This window comes from Halichondria panicea, chromosome 8, assembly GCF_963675165.1.
Source record: "Halichondria panicea chromosome 8, odHalPani1.1, whole genome shotgun sequence".
Classification (NCBI taxonomy): domain Eukaryota; kingdom Metazoa; phylum Porifera; class Demospongiae; order Suberitida; family Halichondriidae; genus Halichondria; species Halichondria panicea.
In genome coordinates, this window is record NC_087384.1 from 5,727,869 (window position 1) to 5,749,478 (window position 21,610).

The following is a 21,610-nucleotide window of genomic DNA, read 5'->3' on the forward strand; positions in this document are numbered from 1 at the left end:
GTCTTTTTCGCTTCTCTCCTTTGAGACGCATCCTACCTGACGCTTCCACTTACTTCACACCAGACGAGTTTGTAGACGGACTGATTTCAACGCTTGTAGTCAGCATCTGTGTAGCAATCTGTATTTATTTCGCCAAAGAAGTCTGGAACGCTTTGGACTCGAAATTCAGATCGATATCGCCTGCCCACAAAAAGATGTATGTTGTTGCTAATATGTCAAAAGCTGCTTTGCTTGCCATTCTCGCTGTAAGCCCTCGCTACTGGATTGGATCATACAATTGTTTCATCTTGGACAAATTCAAATCGATTGTGACAAAGAGATGTGGCATTCTCTACTGCGTAACAGACTTGGTTGCCCTGTTTATTGTTTCGAAGCTACCCAGGAGTACAGTTTTACATCACATCACCACTTCTATTATAAGTGTACTAGTGTGCAGTGTGAATCTACGAGTGGAGGGTTGGAACGGATTACTAGGAGTGAGCAAGATGGCAGTTCTCTATGGACTATTCAGCTCGGCTGCATTTCCTGTGAATATATTTTTGGCACTGAGAGTTGTTTATCCTGATGCTAAATGGCTCCGAGGATTTGCATTGTTTAGTTTGATTGCATATGTGATCTGCTGTGCTCTCAATTGGTCAATTCATGTAGTGTGGACATTGAGAATTGCTTACGATTGGAGGAATCTATCGATCTTTCCATTTCTCTATCTGTTTGCTGTGTACTTTTTGGTGACAGATGATATTGTACTGATGAAATGGTTATACTACAAAGCAAGCGGCAAACAAGTTGAAAAGAAAATTGATTCAACCACAACAGACTAGACACTTTAACCCTGCAGAAGGTTATTCAACCACGAATATTTATACTTTGCATTCATCACATTCCTGCAGTGATTATATCATCCCATAGCAACAACCAGTTTTCCCATGTACAACCTTTTTGCACCCTTTTATAGCAACATGCCGCTGAATCGCACCAGTTATACTTTCATTCAGTTTTCATACAATTCTTTCCATGTGCGTGAAAATTCATAAAAGCATTGATAAAAGTATATTGACGTACATGACATGTACATGAAATAAACTATACAAAAGGACTATATAGACACATAGATGAACAGAACAGCTTCATATTAAATAAAAAGTTGCACGAGTATACTTGCAGTTCTTGTTGTAACAGAATAAGTCAGATTTGTGTAAAAACGTACATAGAGGTACATGTCAGTCAATCTGTAATAATGAAGAGACAGTGGAGTAGCTCACGAACTTTATAAAATGGTCAGTGATTCATCGGGCTGCATTTAGGATGAAAACCCTCATCACAAAACATCAATTACTAAGATTATATAAAGCTACACATGCAATATCTGGAAAATATGGCAAATGTAACACACACAGTATAATTATTATTATATGGGTTGCCAAATTACTGGTAAACACCAACTATTATTATATAAGGTGTTGTAATTATGAGTGACTTACCCAAGATATTGATCCGTCTGCTTCGCCTGCTCTCTGGTCAGCTGGTGGGTTACCCTGAGATCCATTAAAGTACTGTATGAGATCATAGCATCACAACAGATTGTCTATTCACCACTCACCCAAGATAGGCTGCCCTCTGAATTGTTGCTTGTCAAGTTGTCTTGGATCTGTGGTCCATTGCAGTAAGACTTCTGCAAGTAGCCAGCAAGTTGCTTTTCTTTGATTTTCTCCAGTTTAAGAATATCAACCAGTTCCTCCCAACATCTGTCCCTATCAATTCTCAGCCACTCCTCGCACACACGCAACATACACGTATCATTCTCGTTGTTGCAAATAACACTGATGTTATTGAGAAAGTTGGTAGATATTTGAAATGCTTCTCCAATTTGACGCCACTTCTGAGATATTTTGAGCATCTCACATTTCAAAGCAGCATCAGATATTGGCACACCTGCTGTTATTTGAAAAAATTGCAAATAAGCGATCGTTTTTACTCTTACCTTTCTTTTGGATAGAAGATTGACTCTTCAGTTTTTGAATTTTACTCACTTTAGGAGTGCTTATTTTCTCACCGTCTTTGGCAACTTCATTTTGGGGTTCTAAAATTATGTAACAATACTTAAACAACCATAATGGTATCATATAGGTTAAGTAGTTTTTCCTCTACATATACCGTATAGCGGGTAATTTTCGTGAGGTAAAATATTCGTTATTTTCGTGGGCAGGCTGACCTCCACGAAATTTTAACGTAGGCATGGCTTATCTGAACGTAGGAATGCTGTGCAGCCACGAGACTAAACGAAATTTTTACTCACGAAAACCACCTTTTCTCGAGTTGAACGAATTTTTTACCCCACAAAACGTACCCGCTATACGGTATACAGTGTACATTATATACATGCATGTACTTACTTTTCCGTCTTGAAAATGGAGAACCAGTTCCTACAAGAATTAAGCAAAACAATCATTGTTATACATGCATGCATTTAACACCTTAAGAGAGCGTATATACCCTGATTAAGTCCAGTTGCTGCAGCTTTGCTCCTCTGTTGGGGGGTGGTCTTCAGGGGAGGTAGTTTCACAGGACCAGCACGACCAGATGGCGGCTTGACTCCAGGTCCATCTGACTTGGAAAACGGCACTGCAGCAATAAATGCATGTATATAGTATATAAATAAGAGGCATGTATAAGTCAGAATGTCTTAAAAGTATTTGATATAATTGTACCTATAAGGCACACAGTAATGATTACACTAATTGACCTCAGATATAATCAGTGGATCATTAGATTGGTGCTATGCACTTAGTGGTCAATAATGAACAGCACATGCATCCTCCCTAAGTCAAGCGCATGCTATGACAAGCATAGCAATAGATAAGCAGATTGTGAAGTTCAATGGTAATTAGAAGCTGTAGTAGATTTCAGGTATAGGTTTGACTGCTAATGTTGAAGCGCATGCAATCAACCACGACCACATACTGTGTGTTTCTTCCTACTAGTGGTCACGGTGGGCTGCACTTCGACTTTAACTACAGTCAGCCAACTTGAAATCCTCTGTAACTAAGTTTCTGTCTCACCTGGAACCTTTGCTGGTGGAATGGGAGATGCCTTAGGCTGATGTAAGAGAAGTGGTGATGCTTTACCGACAAACCCAGTGAGTAGTTTGTGGCGCTTATTCCTTGCAGAAGGATTCTTAATTACCAAAGAGGTATCTTGATCTGATTCGCTGGATTCACTCGAATCATGTCCTTCTCCGTCTGATGAAGAGCTTTTATTGTGTTCACTATTAAAAACTTCTTCAGCCATCGGGTTCTCAAATAAATCTAGATTTAGATTCGTTGTAGTCGTTGTTTCCGTTATTGTATCCAAGACTCCAGGAAAGAACACATCTGTATGTATGCATGCATGCACATGTTGTTTACTGCACATGCGCATGTTCCAAGGACTAGACAATAATCAGAAGAGACAAAATATATTCATGGTGTCAGGAATGTAATCATGCATATAAACATCACTTGAACTTTGATACCACGATGGTCACAAGATGAATGACATGCACAGTGAATAACATTAGATATTAAATCATCACATAAATATGTCTCTATATAGCTATAGGTATACACAAACCTACGCACCTTCAAGCTCGTTTTCTATTAGTGGATTGCGTGCCGCGGCCGGTTGCACTTTGGTCCGGACTCGAGGTCTCCTCTGACTATAATTGGACAATTAAGTAGCTATAAAAAACCATGTGAAGCTAAAAGAGATGATTAGATATTGTACACGTATAAAGTGTGTTAAATTCAAGGTATAGTAGTGAGCCTGTTATGTATTAAAGATCTATACACAGTGGAATCTCTCTATATAAGGAACACCATTAGGGAACAAAGTTTTCATGGCCCTTGTACAGAACAGAGGTGGCCTTTTTCGAGTACACAAACTGTTCATTTGGGACCTGGGTGTCTGGCCTTTATATCGTATAAGTCGGCCTTTCTTCAAGGGTGGCTGTTTAATCATAAGAGGGGTTCGATTGCACGTAGCTCTGTATAATTATACTACTCATATATTTATGAACTCACCATTGACAAGCGATAATTATCAGACCGACACATATTAACGAGAATACTGAGTAAAGGACTGCGATTCCAAGGAGTATGTAAGTAGAGAGAGAACAGTCCAGTACAGCACATGCTTCAACATCTGGAGTGGATGGGTGAAATAAATTGAACTAAACAGGACATTTCAGAACCGCTAATCATTATTATAGCTCCACATAAAGCTGTCATGCATACGTACATACAATATACACAACGGCACCGTTCTGCTGAGCTAAGCAAACAGTCAGTCACACCCTAAAAAACATACTTATGCTTACCAAATCATCTTTCATGCAAAGTGCTCACCATTTTGTGATTGGGAGGCTGAGATGAATGCGCATAAGAGGAAAGCTATTCTAGTCCAGGAGTCAGACATTGGGCTATCTTAGTATATAACAAAGCAGCCTAGCCAACTCACACAACAAAAAGAGGGCGTATCTCATAACAAACTGCGCATGCCCAACCAGGTAACCACTAGTTCTCCAGACTCGAGGCCAGACTCCTTAGGGCGGTCCTAGGAGGAGTTTGGCCTCGAGACTACTATCTCCAGTTTTAGTTCCTGTATAAATAAAGCTTATTTTGCAGGGGGGTCGATTTCAAAGATATATAGAAGTACAAGTCAGTTTGTACTAGATCTAGTGGCTTTTTATCGAGATCAACGCACAGCTGGCGTTGAGATTTGTATCTCGGCTTCTGAGCAAAATTGGCAAACACTTTTCGGCAATTTTGCTGATATAAATATGACTACCCCCTGAAAGATACCACTAAAAACAGGCTTAGGCTAAAAGTAGTCTGCAATTAAGGAAGTTGGAGAAAAGTAATTATAGTTTTTATGCCTAAGGTCAATGCATGGTTCTAGCCTCCCGGCTCTGCAATTACACTGTCACAGTAACTCGCACGTACTATTAAAAGATGCACAATAAACCAAACAATGAGATCTATTACTTCAATACTTCTGTACTTGACTGTTACTAAAATCAGCAGCGTAGAGGAATCCGTCATTATCGAGAGTAAGATGCCAGATGTTGGACACAGCAGTTATCGTCTTGATGTGCTTGTGCTCCGAATCAAACACTTCCACACGGCCCGGGTTAGCATAGGTACCACCAATGAAAGAATAACCCTCAGCATCGATACAGATCCCGCAAGCACTAGTCACTTTATCACCGCCATACTCAGAGATGTATTTGCCACATTGAGAGTAAATTTTCACCAACGTACTTCCACCGTAATTTGTTACGTGTAGATTTCCTGTTGGGTCAATCGCAATTCCTCGAGGACTTTTCATATCTCCTCCCTTTTGGCCCTGCCCAGTGATATGAGAACAAAAGGTGCCATCAGCTTCGAAAACAGACACTCGATTATTTCCATACTCGGAAACGAAAATCTTACCCTCAGGAATCATGCATATACCACTTGGACAATTTAGCTGACCTTTTCCTGAACCTTCGGTACCAAACTTAGCTACTAAATCTCCAGAGATTTTCAGCTTCTGAATTCTATGATTATCCCAATCTGCAACGTACATCAAATCGTTTTTCAGAAGAATGCCTCTTGGATAATAGAATTTCCCATCATCACTACTGTTGCTACCTGGTGTGCCGAGTTCAGAAAACTGCGTCCCAGATTTATCGAAAGCAACAATACTGTGATTATCAAGTGTAACGTATAAATTTGAGTGCTCATCCAAAGCAACACCACAAACATTAGTTGGAGCTTTAAAGGTCTGGATACTTGCATTTAGTGCAGTGTAATCCCTTGGCTCCCTTACATAGACGATGAACGGACTTCTTTTGATGTGTTCGTTACTAATGGTAACGGATAATACATGTTTTCCAATACTCGTCGGTGTAAAGGAAATACTGTATGTACCATTTTCATTGTCGGTGACAGCTAAAGTAGTAGGAGACTCTTCGGACCCCATCAGACGAATGGTTGCGTACACAGGCTCGCTGCCTTTAGGATAGGGTTTGTCTTGAGAATCACGGGCTTGAATAACAAACTTCCTCTCTCTGCTTTTTACTGCCTTTGGGATAAACTCAATCGTTGCAGTACTCAGTGATGGACAGCAGCCGGCTATGACTTGACCAAATAGCTGTATGTCTTTGAGAAGAGCTGCATTGTCAAGAGAGGTAGGCATTACTTCACTTTTGCATGACTCAAGGATCGTTTCCTGAAATAGCTTCATTAGGTACTGCAGCTTTGTAGCCATTGTGGTCTTGGTAGAGAGCATTTCAGCCGGGGTGTACACTTCAGTAGCGGCCTTGATGCGCTTACATGTTTTTGTAGCATCGTCATGAAATTTCTTCACATTCTCGTGTTGCATTCGAAGAGCAGTCTCCTTGCCCAAGGCTATGTCTCCACTGACAGACAGAAGGGCTCTCTCTCGGCTACGAAGAGCTTCATAAAGGGCTTTGAAGGTGTTTTTGATTGAATTATCCACCGTTTTATGTGTGGCGTTAACTCGCTGCATCACTTTGTCTCCATGACCCATAGCGTCTTCCAACTTGGCTCGAATTTCTTCCACTTTACCAAGATACGATAGCAGGTCAGCTTTTTCTGCCTTTGCAGCTATTTTGATCATCTGATACTCACAACTCTTGTGCTCTAGTAGAACACAGTCTCGACACAGAAGAATATGATGACTCTCGCAGAAGTAGGTGAGAGTAGCGTCTGGGTGGGCGTTGCATGTCATCGGAGCGTGGGGTATATTCTTCAAAACATCACCTTTCTTTTTCTTCTCGGAGAGATTAATTAACTCGTGATGGAGAGTCTTTCGCCAGGTCTTGTGATCTTTAGTGCAGACTTTGCAAAGGAACTTGCACTCATTGCAACAGAAAGACACGGCTGGTCCGTTTTCTGGATCAACACATCGATCACACTCGATCTCCTTTTTGCTCTTCATCTTGAGCTCGTATGTAGTTATATCGGCTTCATAGCTAGCTTGTAAATCTTTGGGGAGCAAGTCGATTCGACCCACAGCGGTTAGAGGGGTGGAAATTTCACAGTTAGGGCACTTAAGGTTCGTTCCGCTACCTTCTTCGTCATAATATTTATCGAGACACTCCTTGCAAAATGAGTGGAGACAGTTGAGCATTCGAGGATCATTGAATATCTTGGAGCAATAGGTGCACGAGGAAGTTGCTGCTGAAGTGTTGGTCGCCATTTGAAGTATTGGTATCCTAATCACTGCATGCAAAAGATAAATTAATAATGGAGTGCATTATAGCTATCTGCCAGTTTAGGATAATCTGTGCATAGTTTAAGAAATTACAAATACCACACAACCATGGCTGGATAGTCTCAGGATAATCCCAAAGTATACCGGGAAAACGCAAAGAGAGGGAGAGACATATATATAAGCCTTAATCTGAAGATAAAAGGCAACTTGGAATCGAGGCTATATAGAAAGAATAGAATGTATACACTCGTATCTCCTCTAAGCATGTCAAACTTCCCAATAAAACAAGGCACTTAACTTTTGGGGAATTGAAATTTTGCAAGTTGAACTTATAGAGGCTCAGACCATATTATGATCAAAACAACTTTTTTTCCAATGTAGACATACTACTGCACACAAGTAGCTTCTCTGCGTTCTAAATGCTGAGCACGGTGCAGGTGACAAAAGTAAATTGAATATCTTATCAGTTCACCCCGCTACCTATTGAGTAGAATAAAAACAACAGGCAGCAATTGCAAGATCACTTCTATGTAGCTAGCTTGTTAGTATTATGTGTATAAAACAGTTGGAGAAAGCATGCATTGGGCACTTCCTCTCTCTGCTGCGTAGCCTATTGAAAAAGTGCGATTACATCAGTGGTGGTAATGCAGTGTAGTTGGCGATGAGGAAGTTTATAGCAATGTCTTCACAGTTCATGTGTTCGTCAACCCACTGGCGTATCCTTGACGGCATTTGGTAAGTGTAGAGGTAGCGGTATCCATTTTGAAGATAAGAACCTGGCTCTCTTCATGGGAGCTAGCCTGACCCCTCCCAACCTGGCCATATAGCAGTCACAAGGTATACGTACTCTCTGCCGTGCACTTATAATATTCCTTTTTTATTATAGCAACACATTTTTGCAATGCAAAAAATTAGCGGTATGCTACTCTGCAACCCGAGAACCAGAAAAATACACGAACATGAAACAATTACAGTAACCCTATACATGGTTCTTAAATTCTGGTTCGGCTTAAATTTTGAGATGGAGGATATAGTAGATACATCAAAACAGAGAATTCCATTCAGATATTGTTCTTGTTGAAAAGTTTTTTCGTGCGAAGGGGAACACTAGCTGTTAGGGTGCCGGTGTTCCTACTTCATTTCTTCTCAGCTCAAGCAGAGATACAAAAGAAAGGGGATTGGAAACGAAATTTTTACGAAATTTTTGCGTGAAGCATTCCGCGTTATAGGGCGTGGCTAAAACTACAAAGGATTATATTTATAGTCAGCATGCTCATTACCTGTCTTGACTGCTCTACAATGTGCTGTACATAGAAACAGTGAAATTGATCATTTTTAATGTTGATTTTTCTAAAAAGTAAAGAGAATTTAGCTCTAAAAAGTCGACTAAGCCATGCAGCCACTATTACTAGACAAATAAATGCTATGCAAGAAGAAATAGCCTTTACTATGAAGTCGTAGGAGGGACAGGCCTGTGGTGTGTCTAAAAGTATACTAAAGCTGTTTGAAGGACTATACTGCAAACGTTTATGAACAGTACAGCTTATTTATAGCATGAAGCCATTCTATGTAGCACTTAGATACATAATAACCAAGTCAAGCAATGTCCTTTGCTGTTTTGACTTCACAGGAGGGACAGAGAAAAGTTGACATAGAGTAATTCAAGCTAAAGTCAAAAAAATTGGAAACAGAGTAAAGACAACGGACTTAGAGCTTGTCAGTGGTATAAGCTTACTTCTCTCAAGTATCTCCCAGGCCCTGAGTGATCTCTAGTAGTGGATAGGAGAGCTAGAAACCAGGGATACAAAACCGTAGCGCAGTCCTCCATGTAATTATTTGCGAGCGCAATAATTACACGGAGTGCTTCACCGGATGTCAGTCCTTTTACATAGGGCGTGGGCGGTCGTTTCCAATCCCCTTTCTCTGATTCTAGTAGTACGGTAGCCTCGACTCCAGCCCCTTGAATAGTGGATCGAGGCTAGTAGTACGGTAGCCTCGATTGAATCGAGGCTAGTAGTACGGTAGCCTCGATTGAATCGAGGCTAGTAGTACGGTAGCTACACACAGAGCTACACATGTAGGAGTGGGCGTGGCTATTGGCGAGTTCATTATTAGACCCTTACATGCGCATGCCCATAACTACTAAAAGTCTGTCAACTCACTGTTACAGCACAATAAACAAAACGATGCACAAAAATTAATTTTTTGATTGGCTAGAGTCTTTAATTAATTGCTAGAGTCTTTAATTAAGAGTCTAATATATTGGCTAGAGTCTTGAGTCTAATACTTCTGTACTCGATTGTTACTATAATCAGCAGCATAGAGAAAGCCGTCATTATCAAGAGCAAGATGCCAGGTATAGGCGTGACCAGTTATCGTCTTGATGTGCTTGTGCTCCAGATCAAATACTTCCACACGGCCCGGGTTAGTATTAGTACCAATGAAAGAATAACCCTCAGCATCGATACAGATCCCGCTAGCAGTAGTCACTTTATCACTGCCATACTCAGAGATGTATTCGCCACCTTGGGAGTAAATTTTTACCGTATTTCCACCAGAATTTGTCACATGCAGATTTCCTGTTGTGTCAATCGCAATTCCTCGAGGACTCTTCATTTCTCCTCCCTCATAGCCCTGTCCAGTGATGTGAGAACAAAACGTGCCATCAGCTTCGAAAACAGACACTCGATTATTTCCAGACTCGGAAACAAAAATCTTCCCCTCAGGAATCATGCATATATCACTTGGACCATTCAGTTGGCCCTTTTCCGATCCTTTGGTACCAAATTTGGCTACTAACTCTCCGGATGTTTTCAGCTTCTGAATTCGATGATTAGACTCATCTGCAACGTACATCAAATCGTTTTTCAGAAGAATGCCTTTTGGATAACAGAATTTCCCATCATCACTACTGTCGCTACCTGGTGTGCCGAGTTCAGAAAACTGCGTCCCAGATTTATCGAAAGCAATGATACTGTGATTTTCAAGTGTAACGTATAAATTTGAATGCTCATCCAAAGCAACACCACGAACATTAGTTGCTTTAAAGGTCTGGATACTTGCATTTAGTGCAGTGTAATCCCTTGGCTCCCTTACATAGACGATGAACGGACTTCTTTTGATGTGCTCATTGCTAATGGTAACGGATAATACATGCTCTCCAATACTCGTCGGTGTAAAGGAAATGCTGTACGTACCATTTTCATTGTCGGTGACAGCTAAACTAGTGGGGGATTCTTCGGACCCCATCAGACGAATGGTTGCGTACACAGGCTCGCCACCTTTAGGATAGGGTTTGTCTTGAGAATCACGGGCTTGAATAACAAACTTCCTCTCTCTGCATTTTACTGCCTTTGGGATAAACTCAATCGTTGCAGTACTCAGTGATGGACAGCAGCCGGCTATGACTTGACCAAATAGTTGTATGTCTTTGAGAAGAGCTGCATTGTCAAGAGAGGTAGGCATTACTTCACTTTTGCATGGCTCAAGGATCGTTTCCTGAAATAGCTTCATTAGGTACTGCAGCTTTGTAGCCATTGTGGTCTTGGTAGAGAGCATTTCAGCCGGGGTGTACACTTCAGTAGCGGCCTTGACGCGCTTACAAGTATTAGTAGCATCGTCATGAAATTTCTTCAGATTCTCGTGCTGCATTCGAAGAGCAGTCTCCTTGCCCAAGGCTATGTCTCCACTGACAGACAGAAGGGCTCTCTCTCGGCTGCGAAGAGCTTCATAAAGGGCTTTGAAGGTGTTTTTGATTGAATCATCTACCGTTTTATGTGTGGCGTTAACTCGCTGCATCACTTTGTCTCCATGACCCATAGCGTCTTCCAACTTGGCTCGAATTTCTTCCACTTTACCTAGATACGATAGCAGGTCAGCTTTTTCTGCCTCTGCAGCGCTTTTGATCATCTGATACTCACAACTCTTGTGCTCTAGTAGAACACAGTCTCGACATAGAAGAATATGATGACTCTCGCAAAAGTAAGTGAGAGTAGCGTCTGGGTGGGCGTTGCATGTCATCGGAGCGTGGGGTATATTCTTCAAAACATCACCTTTCTTTTTTTTCTCGGAGAGATTAATTAACTCGTGATGGAGAGTCTTTCGCCAGGTTTTGTGATCTTTGGTGCAGACTTTGCAAAGGAACTCGCACTCATTGCAACAGAAAGACACGGCTGGTCCGTTTTCTGGATCAACACATCGATCACACTCAATCTCCTTTTTGCTCTTTACTTTGAGCTCGTATGTAGCTATATCGGCTTCATAGCTAACTCGTAAATCTTTGGGGAGCAAGTCGATTCGACCCACAGCGGTTAGAGGGGTGGAAATTTCACAGTCCGGGCACTTAAGGTTCGTTCCACTACCTTGTTCGTCATAGTATTTATCGAGGCACTCCTTGCAAAATGAGTGGAGACAGTTGAGCATTCGAGGATCATTGAATATCTTGGAGCAATAGGTGCACGAGGAAGTTGCTGCTGAAGTGTTGGTCGCCATTTGAAGTATTGGTATCTTAATCACTGCAAAATAATGGAGTGCATTATATAGCCAGAGGGTCTGATATCGTACTAGGGTCTTAATTGCATTTTTTGCACAGTGTTTGTTCACGTGCGACAGCCATGTATGTGGCTCTATGTTAGAAGTAATACAAGCGAATTAGTCTCCAACAGAGCTAGCTAGAGATTAGCTTTGATTGAGTTTTCATCTATCTCAGAAGAGAAATTTTGGGTCTCAAACGGGCCAAACGCAACTTTACAGCAGCCTCGGAAAAAATCGTCCAGTATATAGGCACGTCACCTCGAACTGACTTTGAGCAAACGACTAGCGTTTGGCCCCACTGTTTAGTGCTAGAGCTGAGTAATCTCTAGCTAACTCTGATAATTTCTAACACATGATATTATAATTATGCAAAAAATGCAATTAAGACTCTTGTACATACCCTCATTACCTAATAAGACCTGTCACTGTAGCTATCTCAGCTTGGATCATCTGTGGTTTCACAAATTACAAATACACGCAACCATGGCTGGGATAGTCCCAGGGATAATCCCAAAGATATAATCTAGTCAACCCCCAAAAGAGGGAGATAAAAAGGTCAGACTTCCCATGCAAAAGACAAAAGCCTTTAACGCGAAATTTTTGAGGCACTCAACTTTCGTGAATTGCCTTTAATTTAACAATTAAAGTTTGTGCTATACAGTTTGTCAATGCACATTGCGTCCGCCGTTTAATAGCAATATTCGTGGAGGTTCGCTAACCCTCGAGAAAAGTTCGCACTATACACGGTATACACTATACACAATACTATATGCCTTGAACAAAATGTGTGAATAAAATAATGTATGCATAAAATTATATATTATCCGGTCATCATGTAGGTATGTTTAATTAATAGCATAATTATATAATATTATTATATATTAAAAATGTGCATGCAATTCAATACAACAGTCTACCTCTGCAGCAACTAGTTACTATGTTTAACAACTTACATGCAGGCTCAGACGACGATACTCAGTCTCTCTCAGAAATACTTCAGCTCTGACGCTGTCATTTGATGCAACATTTGCGATATAATTATATCGACACTGATACTGACTGATCATGTTCATACTCATCTACACCTACGCACCTACTTAAGATGGGGTCTGATAGTGACGTGGTATGACATACTTGTACACCTACAACTGTACTCCTCTTGTACTGTACAATGTACATGCAAGGGCATGCAAGTGTATAATTATGCACAGTGTGACGTGGTGGGGAGGGCCTAGTATGACTAGCCCCACCCCCACTGCACAACAACACACAGAGTGGGCGGGGCATGGGCCGATAATCACTACATGTAAAACCTCTGCACTAAAACTGCCACTGCACTTAATCTCGTGAGACTAAAGAAACGTCTGCAGTGAAACCCCTAGCCTCGATTCCAGGCCGCAGGGAAATCGAGAGGGGCTGGTATCGAGGCTATGAAACCCCTAAATGCAGGCTTCCATGAAATTAAGACATTCAACCAAATCCCAACTCCTATTCACAATATAAAAATTCTTCAATCGACGGCTGCATGCTCGCGAGACTAGCACTGCGCTTGATCTTCTGGGATTACTGTACGTCACGTCTGCATGTAGCTAGCCTCGCATATCTATATAAACAGATAATTATCATATCATGACAGATTGAAGAAGTAATGAATGGTACATGGAAAGGGTATACAGGAAAGAGTACTGATCAACATGTACAGAATGAGATGCACAAACCAAATATAATGTTAAGCTATAGCAATTCCTTGTGATTTAGTTCTCCAGAATTCGTTAGTGAGGTAGCCTTTGGGTTCAGGAATCTTGCCAGCAGATATACACCCCTGCAATGGACAGGATTAATGTCAATTATGTGAAATCAAGCAACAAAAGTATAGACAATGCACTGAGACAGAAAGATAAAATAAAAAAAATGCTAATTCGATCTTCTGCTAACGAGAAAATAAATGAAGTTGGTACAATTACCTCTATAAACAGTTTGAGTCTGGCAAGCGGTCCCCTGTCTGCTACCGGAGTGATCTTCTCAATCCTGCGATCATTTAAGTAATTATAGTCACTTAGTGTGTGTGTGTGCATGTGTGTGTGTGTGTGTGTGTGTGTGTGTGTGTGTGTGTGTGTGTGTGTGTGTGTGTGTGTGTGTGTGCGTGTGTGTGTGTGCATGTGTGTGTGTGTGTGTGTGTGTGTGTGTGTGTGTGTGTGCGTGTGTGCATGTGTGTGTGTGTATGTGTGTGTGTGTGTGTGTGTGTGTGCATGTGTGTGTGTGTGTGTGTGTGTGTGTGTGTGCGTGTGTGCATGTGTGTGTGTGTATGTGTGTGTGTGTGTGTGTGTGTGTGTGTGTGTGTGTGTGTGTGTGTGTGTGTGTGTGTGTGTGCATGTGTGTGTGTGTGTGTGTGTGTGTGTGTGTGTGTGTGTGTGTGTGTGTGTGTGTGTGTGTGTGTGTGCATGTGTGCATGTGTGTGTGTGTGTGTGTGTTGTGTGTGTGTGTGTGTGTGTGCATGTGTGTGTGGGGGGGGGAGAGACGTAGCACACTTGTTGATGCTTACTTTGGAATGAACTCTTTCCAGAGTACAAACAATAGTTTCTGGAATTGTTTGGTGTACTTCTTCATCAGAGCGTGACCAGCGATCTAACAAGACACAAAGGAATTTTAGAGCGGAGCATACATGATTAGTGGTGAATGGTTACCTCTACCAGAAAAGTGGTGAGACAAATCAGTACATCTAACAAACACACCATACATGATTGCAACATTGTCTAGAGCCTAGAAGATGCCATAACGATAATTATGATGATCTAAACACATCAAGATATGTAAGCTACAAAATGCATTTATTTCTGAAAATGGACAATCGTTACAAGCACTCAACATTAGCTACAAAACAGGCCCATTTTGGAAATAATTTTATCACCAAGGCACGATCGTTAAGAACATTTTGATCTGAATGCAATCACTGATTCAAACACATCATTAGAGGCATTTCAATGCAATCCCGGTACTTTCTATAGACCCACATCGACCCACCTCTAGAAAATCTCCAAGTGCAGCTGCAGTTACGACTGGGTGTGGCTCCAAATTGAGCATTCTGGCCAACCACATCCAGCCGTGTTCCAGTCCATGGGGATGAGGGGGTGGGGTGGAACTGGTGGGCAGCTGAGGGGTCTGAATGATGGCCGCGTAGAAACGGACTGTGCCTCGTACTCTGTTGAGGAAGAGGTCATTGCTCTCAACCACTCCATCCTTGGACACGTTGTAGCCAAGGGACCTGCATAATTGGAGAGAAGAATTTTAGTAGTTTTGAAGTAGATGAGGTACATGTGCTGTATGTATGTCAATATCACATTCTGGCTATGGAATTTCAATCAAGTACTGCTGAATCAACGTGCAGCACGTGATGTTGTCGTACCTTAAAGTTGGAACAACTGTACCCAAAGTTCGAGTCACACTTACTTCATGTACTCCGCTTCACTCATATCCTTGGTCCGGTTCACATACATTGGAACCAAAACCGGACACACAGAGTAGAAATGTGCCAGAAGGTGATGCCCGATTTCTTTAAACTCAGTCCACATTCCCACGGCCAGTGCTGCCAGGGGAAACGCAGCCTGTGCACTGGAGGCTATTTGATCCTCCCCTTGTTTGATCATCTTGGCAGCGAGCAGGTTTACACAGTAGATCTTTGCATCAGGGTGGGCTCCAATGTTGATGGTCTTGGTGCCAACCTGAAGCAGGGGACATAATTGGAAAATACTTATAGCCCTCCCGTAACACATACACAGAGGTAACAACAAGTATGCGTTAATTACAGTACTAAAGGTTTACAGCTCCGAAGGTTGTGCAGAATTGACATTTTTAACCTCTACCTCAGTAAAGTTCCTACTAGCGATGTGCTATGAGTTGCTCTCTAACCTGTACTGGCTGTCCTGAGAAGAGTTTCTTTAAATGAATAATCTTTCCGATGAGGTCTTGTCCACTGTTGGAGGAGACGGAGTTGATGGTTCCGGTCACCGCCTTTTGTAGGTCAAAACGATACATTTTCAGCCCTCGGTCCTGTGTGCTAGTGAGAGAGGTGGTCGTAGCCATTGTGCACGTGTGGAGGTCATGGAGGGCACTGTATGTTTCGATCATAGACTTGGGGATTTGCACTGTGTGTGTGTGTGTGTGTGTGTGTGTGTGTGTGTGTGTGTGTGTGTGAGTGGGAGGTATAGAGAACGTATGCACCGTAATACATGTACATGTGTTGAAGGCTGCATACGCTACAGTTCTTAAGATACCGGCAGTGTGTAGAGTGATAAAAAACAACTGCACACACAGGTGTGGACATTTATACAATTTGCACGGTATAAGCATTTACATCCAGAAATGTCTCCTCCAATCGTTTTTCCGTCATCTTTTTTCTTCCCGTCTTTTGCGTCCTGCTTCTTCTTCTCTTCGTTTTTCCTCCTCTCAGCATCCCTAGTCTGTTCCTCGGCCGTTTTAGCCAAACGCTCAGCCTCTAATTTCTTGGCAGCTGCCTCGAGGAGACTCTGTTGTTTCTTGACCTCTATCTCCCCGTACTGATTCGCCTGGTCAACTGATGCCTTGAGCTCAGCTAGTATCGGGTTAACGGCAGTCAGCTGGGCACGGCACTGGGACACCTGCAGTTAGTTCCGTGGGGGGAGGGGGGCATGAGATTAAAGTGTTGTATGGGTAAAAGAGGAGAGGGGTAGTAAATGTACGCCTAGCTTTATCGGAAGTATGTTTATATTACATTGTCAATCAATTTTTGTGAGCTGGATTTTATAATTGCAATTCAATGTATACATGTACAAGTGGTTTACTGTATATACGTTTGCCTAGCAAATATAGTGTAAAACGGACTTTTTTCTGGTCTGGGTGGCCAGATTTCATCTCCTTGGAAAGTTGGGTCTTGACTTGGTTGAGAGCTGCCACTCCCTCTCTCACTTTGTTGACCACGTTCTGATCCAGGAACTGGGTATGGGAACAGGACTTCAGTAAAACCGTGAATTTGGTCTCGGTATGAGACGCGGCATCAAGTAAATCGTGGCACTGAGTCATCAGCTTCTCAACAGCTCTTTTCCTACATAACGAAGTAGCCACCTTCATACAAATTAATGGCGACTTTATTTGAGCGCATTGTACCGTAGTTGATAATTGATCATTTGACAGAAGTTGGCAGCCTTAGGTTTACATACAGTGAAACCCCTAAATGCAGGCTTCCAGGACATTCAACCAAATCTCAACTCCTTATTCACAATATAAAAATTCTTCAATAAACAAGATTCTATAGGTCCCGGCCACATCTGTAAAGTACATGTACAGGTTGGATAGCAGTGTACGTGGTTACATGTAGGGGAACCCGAGGGGCAACTTACTCAATGATCTTCTTCTGTTCTTCGCCAGACTTCAGCTTAGCCTCCATGACCTAGGTACAATATTAGCGTAGCCATCATTAACCAGTAGCCACCTCACCTCTGCTTGGTGTTTGTAGTCCTCTTCGAGGGCCCTCTGCTTCTGAGCAATCTGGTGCTCTCTGTGTGTATGTAGTGTATACAGGTCAATACAACATATGCATGCATGTACCTATAACACGCAGTAAAAGCACAGTGCATTCGTAACAAAAAAACGTCTAAGACGGTCATGCTGGTAGAGTCCAAAAGTAAAACTCTGAGGAAATCAAGTACATGCACACATACTCATACAGTGAGATTACCTATGCATGTACCTATAGGCTACATACATACTGTACATGTTGTTCTTAAAGACGTACACTATTTTGTCCTATAAAAATTAAGTATCAAATCCGAACGTTCCTAGTTGCCTCCTAACAAGACACCACACGTACACTGACAATTGTAAGCTACACACTTTATCTCTTCTTGTGCCCTTCTAATCATCTCGTCCTGTTCCCACATCCTCTCTCTGTTGCTCTCCATCTCCGCCATCTTCTCCATGGCAAACACTCGTATGTCCTCAATCTTCCTCTCAAACATGATCCGCCGATATCTACAAACCAAGCCGGCCCAATAAAAGAATAACTTAAATAACCTGCAGAGAAAATCTCTCACATCTCTCACATTGTAATACTAGTACATGTATACTATAAGGAATTAAATAAATAAAAAAAAGACTATGCAGACTATGTATGTAATTGTACAAACACAATTTCTTTAGCAAACAAACAAATTGTGATCTGCAATATTATATCTGCATACTCCTATTGAGCTTGGAACCACAAGTTACATGTAGCTAATGAAGTGATACCTGATGTTTTCGTTCATCTCCTCCAAGAGACGATCATCAATGGACTTGACTTCTTCATCAAATTCTTGTTGCATGTCCTCCAGCAACGAATGCTCGGTTGGCACGGCACTAGGGGAGTCCCCTTGGACGGCCACATGTGATATCCCAAGACTGGTGGTCGTGACGTTGGCGGAATCGTCTAAATCGTAGTCTACCTCTTCAAAGTTGAGGCTATACCCTCTGGATGTTTGACGAGAGGAAGATGGCGTTGGTGTGCGGTGTGTGGTGTGGACTGTAGGTGAGGGTGTGTGATTTGTGAGAGACAGTCGCTTGGTCCGTTCCTCGATTATCTTTATAGCCTCAGGGGACATAGGTGGAGATGATGTCAATTGGTTCAAGAACTCCTGTAGTTAGAAAGATAATGGTAGATCTATCATAATTATGCCGAAATACAAAAGAATGATAGAGATAAAGTCACACTTGCCAGTTTGGCTGCTGGTGGCATGTCACTGTCCAATGGCGATCTGTAGGAGAGTTTTCCCTTACTAGAGGCCCTCAGGGCAACGAGCACGGAACACGGAGAGCTGCTCGAGCTCATCGACATCATGCACACAACACAGCAAAAGTAACTTACTGGCCAAACAAGTGCTGAATTTAGCTTTTCTGCTGTGACGACCACACTGATCCACATGGTTCCATTCAGAGGTAGTATTATGAGTGGCAGTAAGAAGAAGAAAGAATCCTCATCCAAGGAGGAGGAGAGCCCCAGCTTGGAGTTCCTGACCAGTCAGTGTTGCATGTTTGTTTGAGCATGCCACATTCCATTATTTCATTCAACTCTCTTGTATATCTGCATATTTCTACTCGTATGTACCAGGAACAAATGCTCTTGTACTGTATGTACTGATAGTTCACGAAGTATTTTTATGCACATTTTTAATCATACAGGTGGAGGTAGTGGAAGTGGTTTGGGAAGGAGGACTGTTAAAAAGACGCCAGCCAGGTACATGTGTACAGTGGTCACATGACGTCATGCATTGTTTGCCCCCCTACAGCTCGGACAGGCTGCCCTCTGTTCGACCCAAGAGAGACCTCACTCTCGGAGGGGTCCCTAAGGTGAGCACAATGATGCACTGCACAACATACAAAAATGAAGCGTGTCATTTTTTTGCTAGCTAATGCAACATTGACTGAGAAATTATCGCAATAACCTGATTAGTTGTTAGACAATTACACCCAGTTGTCTAGATCTTCATGTAATGCATGATTATGAATATGTAGTTAGTTACATGTGCAGTGTGCTGACTGTACAGTAGATACATCTTTGGGGAACAAAGTTTTGGCTGTTATACAACTAGAGCTGTATTCTCAAACTAACAAACTATTCAATTGGGACCTTGGTGCGTGGCCTTTATATTGTAGTCGGCCGTTAAGAGGAGTTCTACTGTTACAGTAATGAACAGCTCAATATATTTCCACTATTCTCTTCCCAGAAATCCTTTGCTCCCACAATCCCCACCAGTCGACGAGTCAAGAAGGAGAAGGAGGAACCTGAGGCCACACCCACTAAGAGGGGGCGGGATGAGCGTAGGGGTAAGAAGGAAAGGGGTAAAGGGAGGAGGAAGGACAAGGAGATCATTGCGTCTGCCTCCGTGTTCTCCATGGGCCCAGCTGACAGGGGACTCGCTAGGGGCAGAGGTATGTGACAATACGTACACTGGTTGTTTAACAGATGCAGTGTAGGGTTAGGGTTATAGCTTTTAATTAATGGTACTCGCCAAGGGTGACAAAATATGGTATTAGTACTGTCTTTTAAAGTATAATTATGCACTCGCTATGTACAAAAAGACGGTAAGGGCTACAGCGAAGGTGAATCCATTGTTGAGTCAATAGAAATTATGTCTCGTGTATTTTCCCCTTCACAGGCCCTTCACTAGGTGGTGGCGGTGGCGGTGGCAGTGGTGGTGGAGGTTCCCAAGGTGGAGCAGATAATATCAAATTCGCTAAGAAGCCGGACTTCCTCACGGATAAAACTATCAAACCAGAACACATATCCAATCTTGAGGACGATATTGACCCCCAGGGGTCGAGTATTGACGAGCTCTTCTCAAACTCTAATCAACCCCCAACTCTGCTACCCCTGGACTACCAACTACACACTAAAGCGAGGAAGGCAGTGTCGAAACAAGTGAAGATAATAAAGGAAGAGCCGATGGACTGTGACAATTCCACTGCAGATACTGCAGATACCGGAGATAATGTGAAACCAGTCAAAGCCGTCATGGCCCCTTCAACCGAGGTGAAAGGTCATCAGACGAAGATTTCAGACCTCTTCACTCCAGAAGATGTAAGTACCAGCGTAAAACAGTGCCATATTAGAATTCCTACTATGTTATACTATATGCACTCATTCTCTCTCCAGTGTTTTCACTTCTATGTCTTTGTTTGTTGCCTCCCCGTAGAGTTCTAAGGGGCAGTTCCTGTTCCTGCAGTTACCCGACTGTCTGCCCACCAGCAGCATCATGGCCAGTGAGAGCAACGAGGCGAAAGATTCCTCTGCTAAATCAAATGGTATCACCTCAGCAGAAGACAAGAAAACTGGAGACGCAGTGAGTGCTCCAGTCCACCTTGCTCTATAGAGCTAAGTCCACAGATGGACCATCGTGACCACTCAGTACTGTCCCTACAATGCTCACACTATTGATCCTTACAATGCTCACACTGTTGACCTCCCTAAAGAAACCACTCCTGTCTTTACAACATGACATTATTGAGGAGATCACTCAGTACGTATACTGCACCTAAAATGCTCTGACTATAGAGAGATTTACCTCTGAATGGAGACCACCTCCCTTGTATACTGATTGCTCTTTACTGTAGGCTGATGATGCTGGGCAGAGGCACTGCTCTCTTCGTGATATTCCTGAAGGGCTAATTGGAAAACTGAGGGTGCACAAGTCTGGCAAAGTCAGGTACAACAATTTTATGAATAATCCTGTAGCGATATATGATGTGATGCTACCTAGCGTTATAATAGAGAAAAGCCAGGCCGGGAGCGAGGCTATTCATTGGTACAAACGCTTGTAGTGTACGTACACACGCCTGAGTGCACAAGCTTGTAATTTGCTTGTAGTTATTATGTAGTAGCTCAATCAGCTGATGCATTACACTGAAAACAATTCCATTAGGTTAACTCTCGGTGATGTTTCATTCGACATTGCCATGGGTACGCCGTGTGGATTTCTACAAGAGCTGGGGTGTATACGAAACGAAAAGCCGGAACCCAAAGTGACTGTATTGGGACAACTGTCACACAGACTGGTATGTACTCCTGACTTTGAGTCACTTTTAGAACAGTCTGAACTCAGATAGCGCAACTACCACCAGCTAGTTTTAGGGTCCCATTTTCATCGTTGTCACTTGATTTTTCATTGTATTATATTATTCTGATTTCTAATAAAATATCTGTTGTGAATTGCATCGCAGTGCAGCTATACCTGACCACATTGTGGATAGTAAACAGTCACATTTATCTCGTGCATTTATGATACAGTAGCTAGTATAGCTAGTAGCTGGAGCA

The 21,610-nt window shown here is 42.3% G+C and overlaps 4 protein-coding genes across 10 annotated transcripts; 1 reads left to right on the forward strand and 3 right to left on the reverse strand.

Annotated features, from left to right (window-relative positions):
* Positions 1 to 985: 985 nt before the first annotated feature.
* Positions 986 to 4,541, reverse strand: LOC135340340 (uncharacterized). 5 transcript variants are annotated; one of them, XM_064536662.1, is made up of 10 exons: positions 4,383 to 4,541; positions 4,059 to 4,179; positions 3,618 to 3,694; positions 3,060 to 3,371; positions 2,494 to 2,622; positions 2,394 to 2,423; positions 1,982 to 2,080; positions 1,601 to 1,932; positions 1,482 to 1,553; positions 986 to 1,294 (listed from the first exon to the last, which is right to left on the reverse strand). In XM_064536662.1, the coding sequence occupies exons 1-10, from the start codon at positions 4,450 to 4,452 to the stop codon at positions 1,268 to 1,270; spliced, it is 1,269 nt and encodes a 422-aa protein (XP_064392732.1). In that variant the 5' UTR covers positions 4,453 to 4,541; the 3' UTR covers positions 986 to 1,267. The 5 variants fall into 5 exon arrangements, with proteins under 5 accessions (XP_064392732.1, XP_064392735.1, XP_064392733.1 ...); XM_064536665.1 differs by having other exon boundaries at positions 986 to 1,229; positions 1,482 to 1,535; positions 1,601 to 1,935; XM_064536663.1 differs by having other exon boundaries at positions 1,482 to 1,535; positions 1,601 to 1,935.
* A 143-nt stretch (positions 4,542 to 4,684) lies between these two features.
* On the reverse strand, positions 4,685 to 12,962 carry LOC135340339 (E3 ubiquitin-protein ligase TRIM71-like). 2 transcript variants are annotated; one of them, XM_064536658.1, is made up of 2 exons: positions 12,744 to 12,962; positions 4,685 to 7,265 (listed from the first exon to the last, which is right to left on the reverse strand). In XM_064536658.1, the coding sequence occupies exon 2, from the start codon at positions 7,240 to 7,242 to the stop codon at positions 5,023 to 5,025; it is 2,220 nt and encodes a 739-aa protein (XP_064392728.1). In that variant the 5' UTR covers positions 7,243 to 7,265; positions 12,744 to 12,962; the 3' UTR covers positions 4,685 to 5,022. The 2 variants fall into 2 exon arrangements, with proteins under 2 accessions (XP_064392728.1, XP_064392729.1); XM_064536659.1 differs by lacking the exon at positions 4,685 to 7,265 and adding an exon at positions 9,416 to 11,771 and having other exon boundaries at positions 12,744 to 12,904.
* A 436-nt stretch (positions 12,963 to 13,398) lies between these two features.
* On the reverse strand, positions 13,399 to 18,697 carry LOC135340342 (mRNA export factor GLE1-like). The gene is made up of 13 exons (XM_064536666.1): positions 18,515 to 18,697; positions 18,052 to 18,434; positions 17,656 to 17,793; positions 17,260 to 17,320; positions 17,163 to 17,212; positions 16,648 to 16,867; positions 16,142 to 16,424; positions 15,697 to 15,932; positions 15,238 to 15,509; positions 14,812 to 15,052; positions 14,333 to 14,415; positions 13,755 to 13,818; positions 13,399 to 13,612 (listed from the first exon to the last, which is right to left on the reverse strand). Exons 1-13 carry the CDS (start codon positions 18,635 to 18,637, stop codon positions 13,520 to 13,522), a joined length of 2,247 nt encoding a protein of 748 aa, XP_064392736.1. The 5' UTR covers positions 18,638 to 18,697; the 3' UTR covers positions 13,399 to 13,519.
* LOC135340343 (DNA-directed RNA polymerase III subunit RPC4-like) lies at positions 18,679 to 21,512 on the forward strand. Of its 2 annotated transcripts, none has more exons than XR_010396314.1 (8): positions 18,679 to 18,816; positions 18,979 to 19,033; positions 19,086 to 19,146; positions 19,524 to 19,728; positions 19,956 to 20,377; positions 20,493 to 20,816; positions 20,911 to 21,002; positions 21,219 to 21,268. XR_010396314.1 is itself a non-coding variant. In XM_064536667.1 (8 exons), exons 1-8 carry the CDS (start codon positions 18,720 to 18,722, stop codon positions 21,400 to 21,402), a joined length of 1,263 nt encoding a protein of 420 aa, XP_064392737.1. In that variant the 5' UTR covers positions 18,679 to 18,719; the 3' UTR covers positions 21,403 to 21,512. The 2 variants fall into 2 exon arrangements, 1 of the variants encoding a protein (XP_064392737.1); XM_064536667.1 differs by having other exon boundaries at positions 20,493 to 20,639; positions 21,219 to 21,512.
* Positions 21,513 to 21,610: the final 98 nt, after the last annotated feature.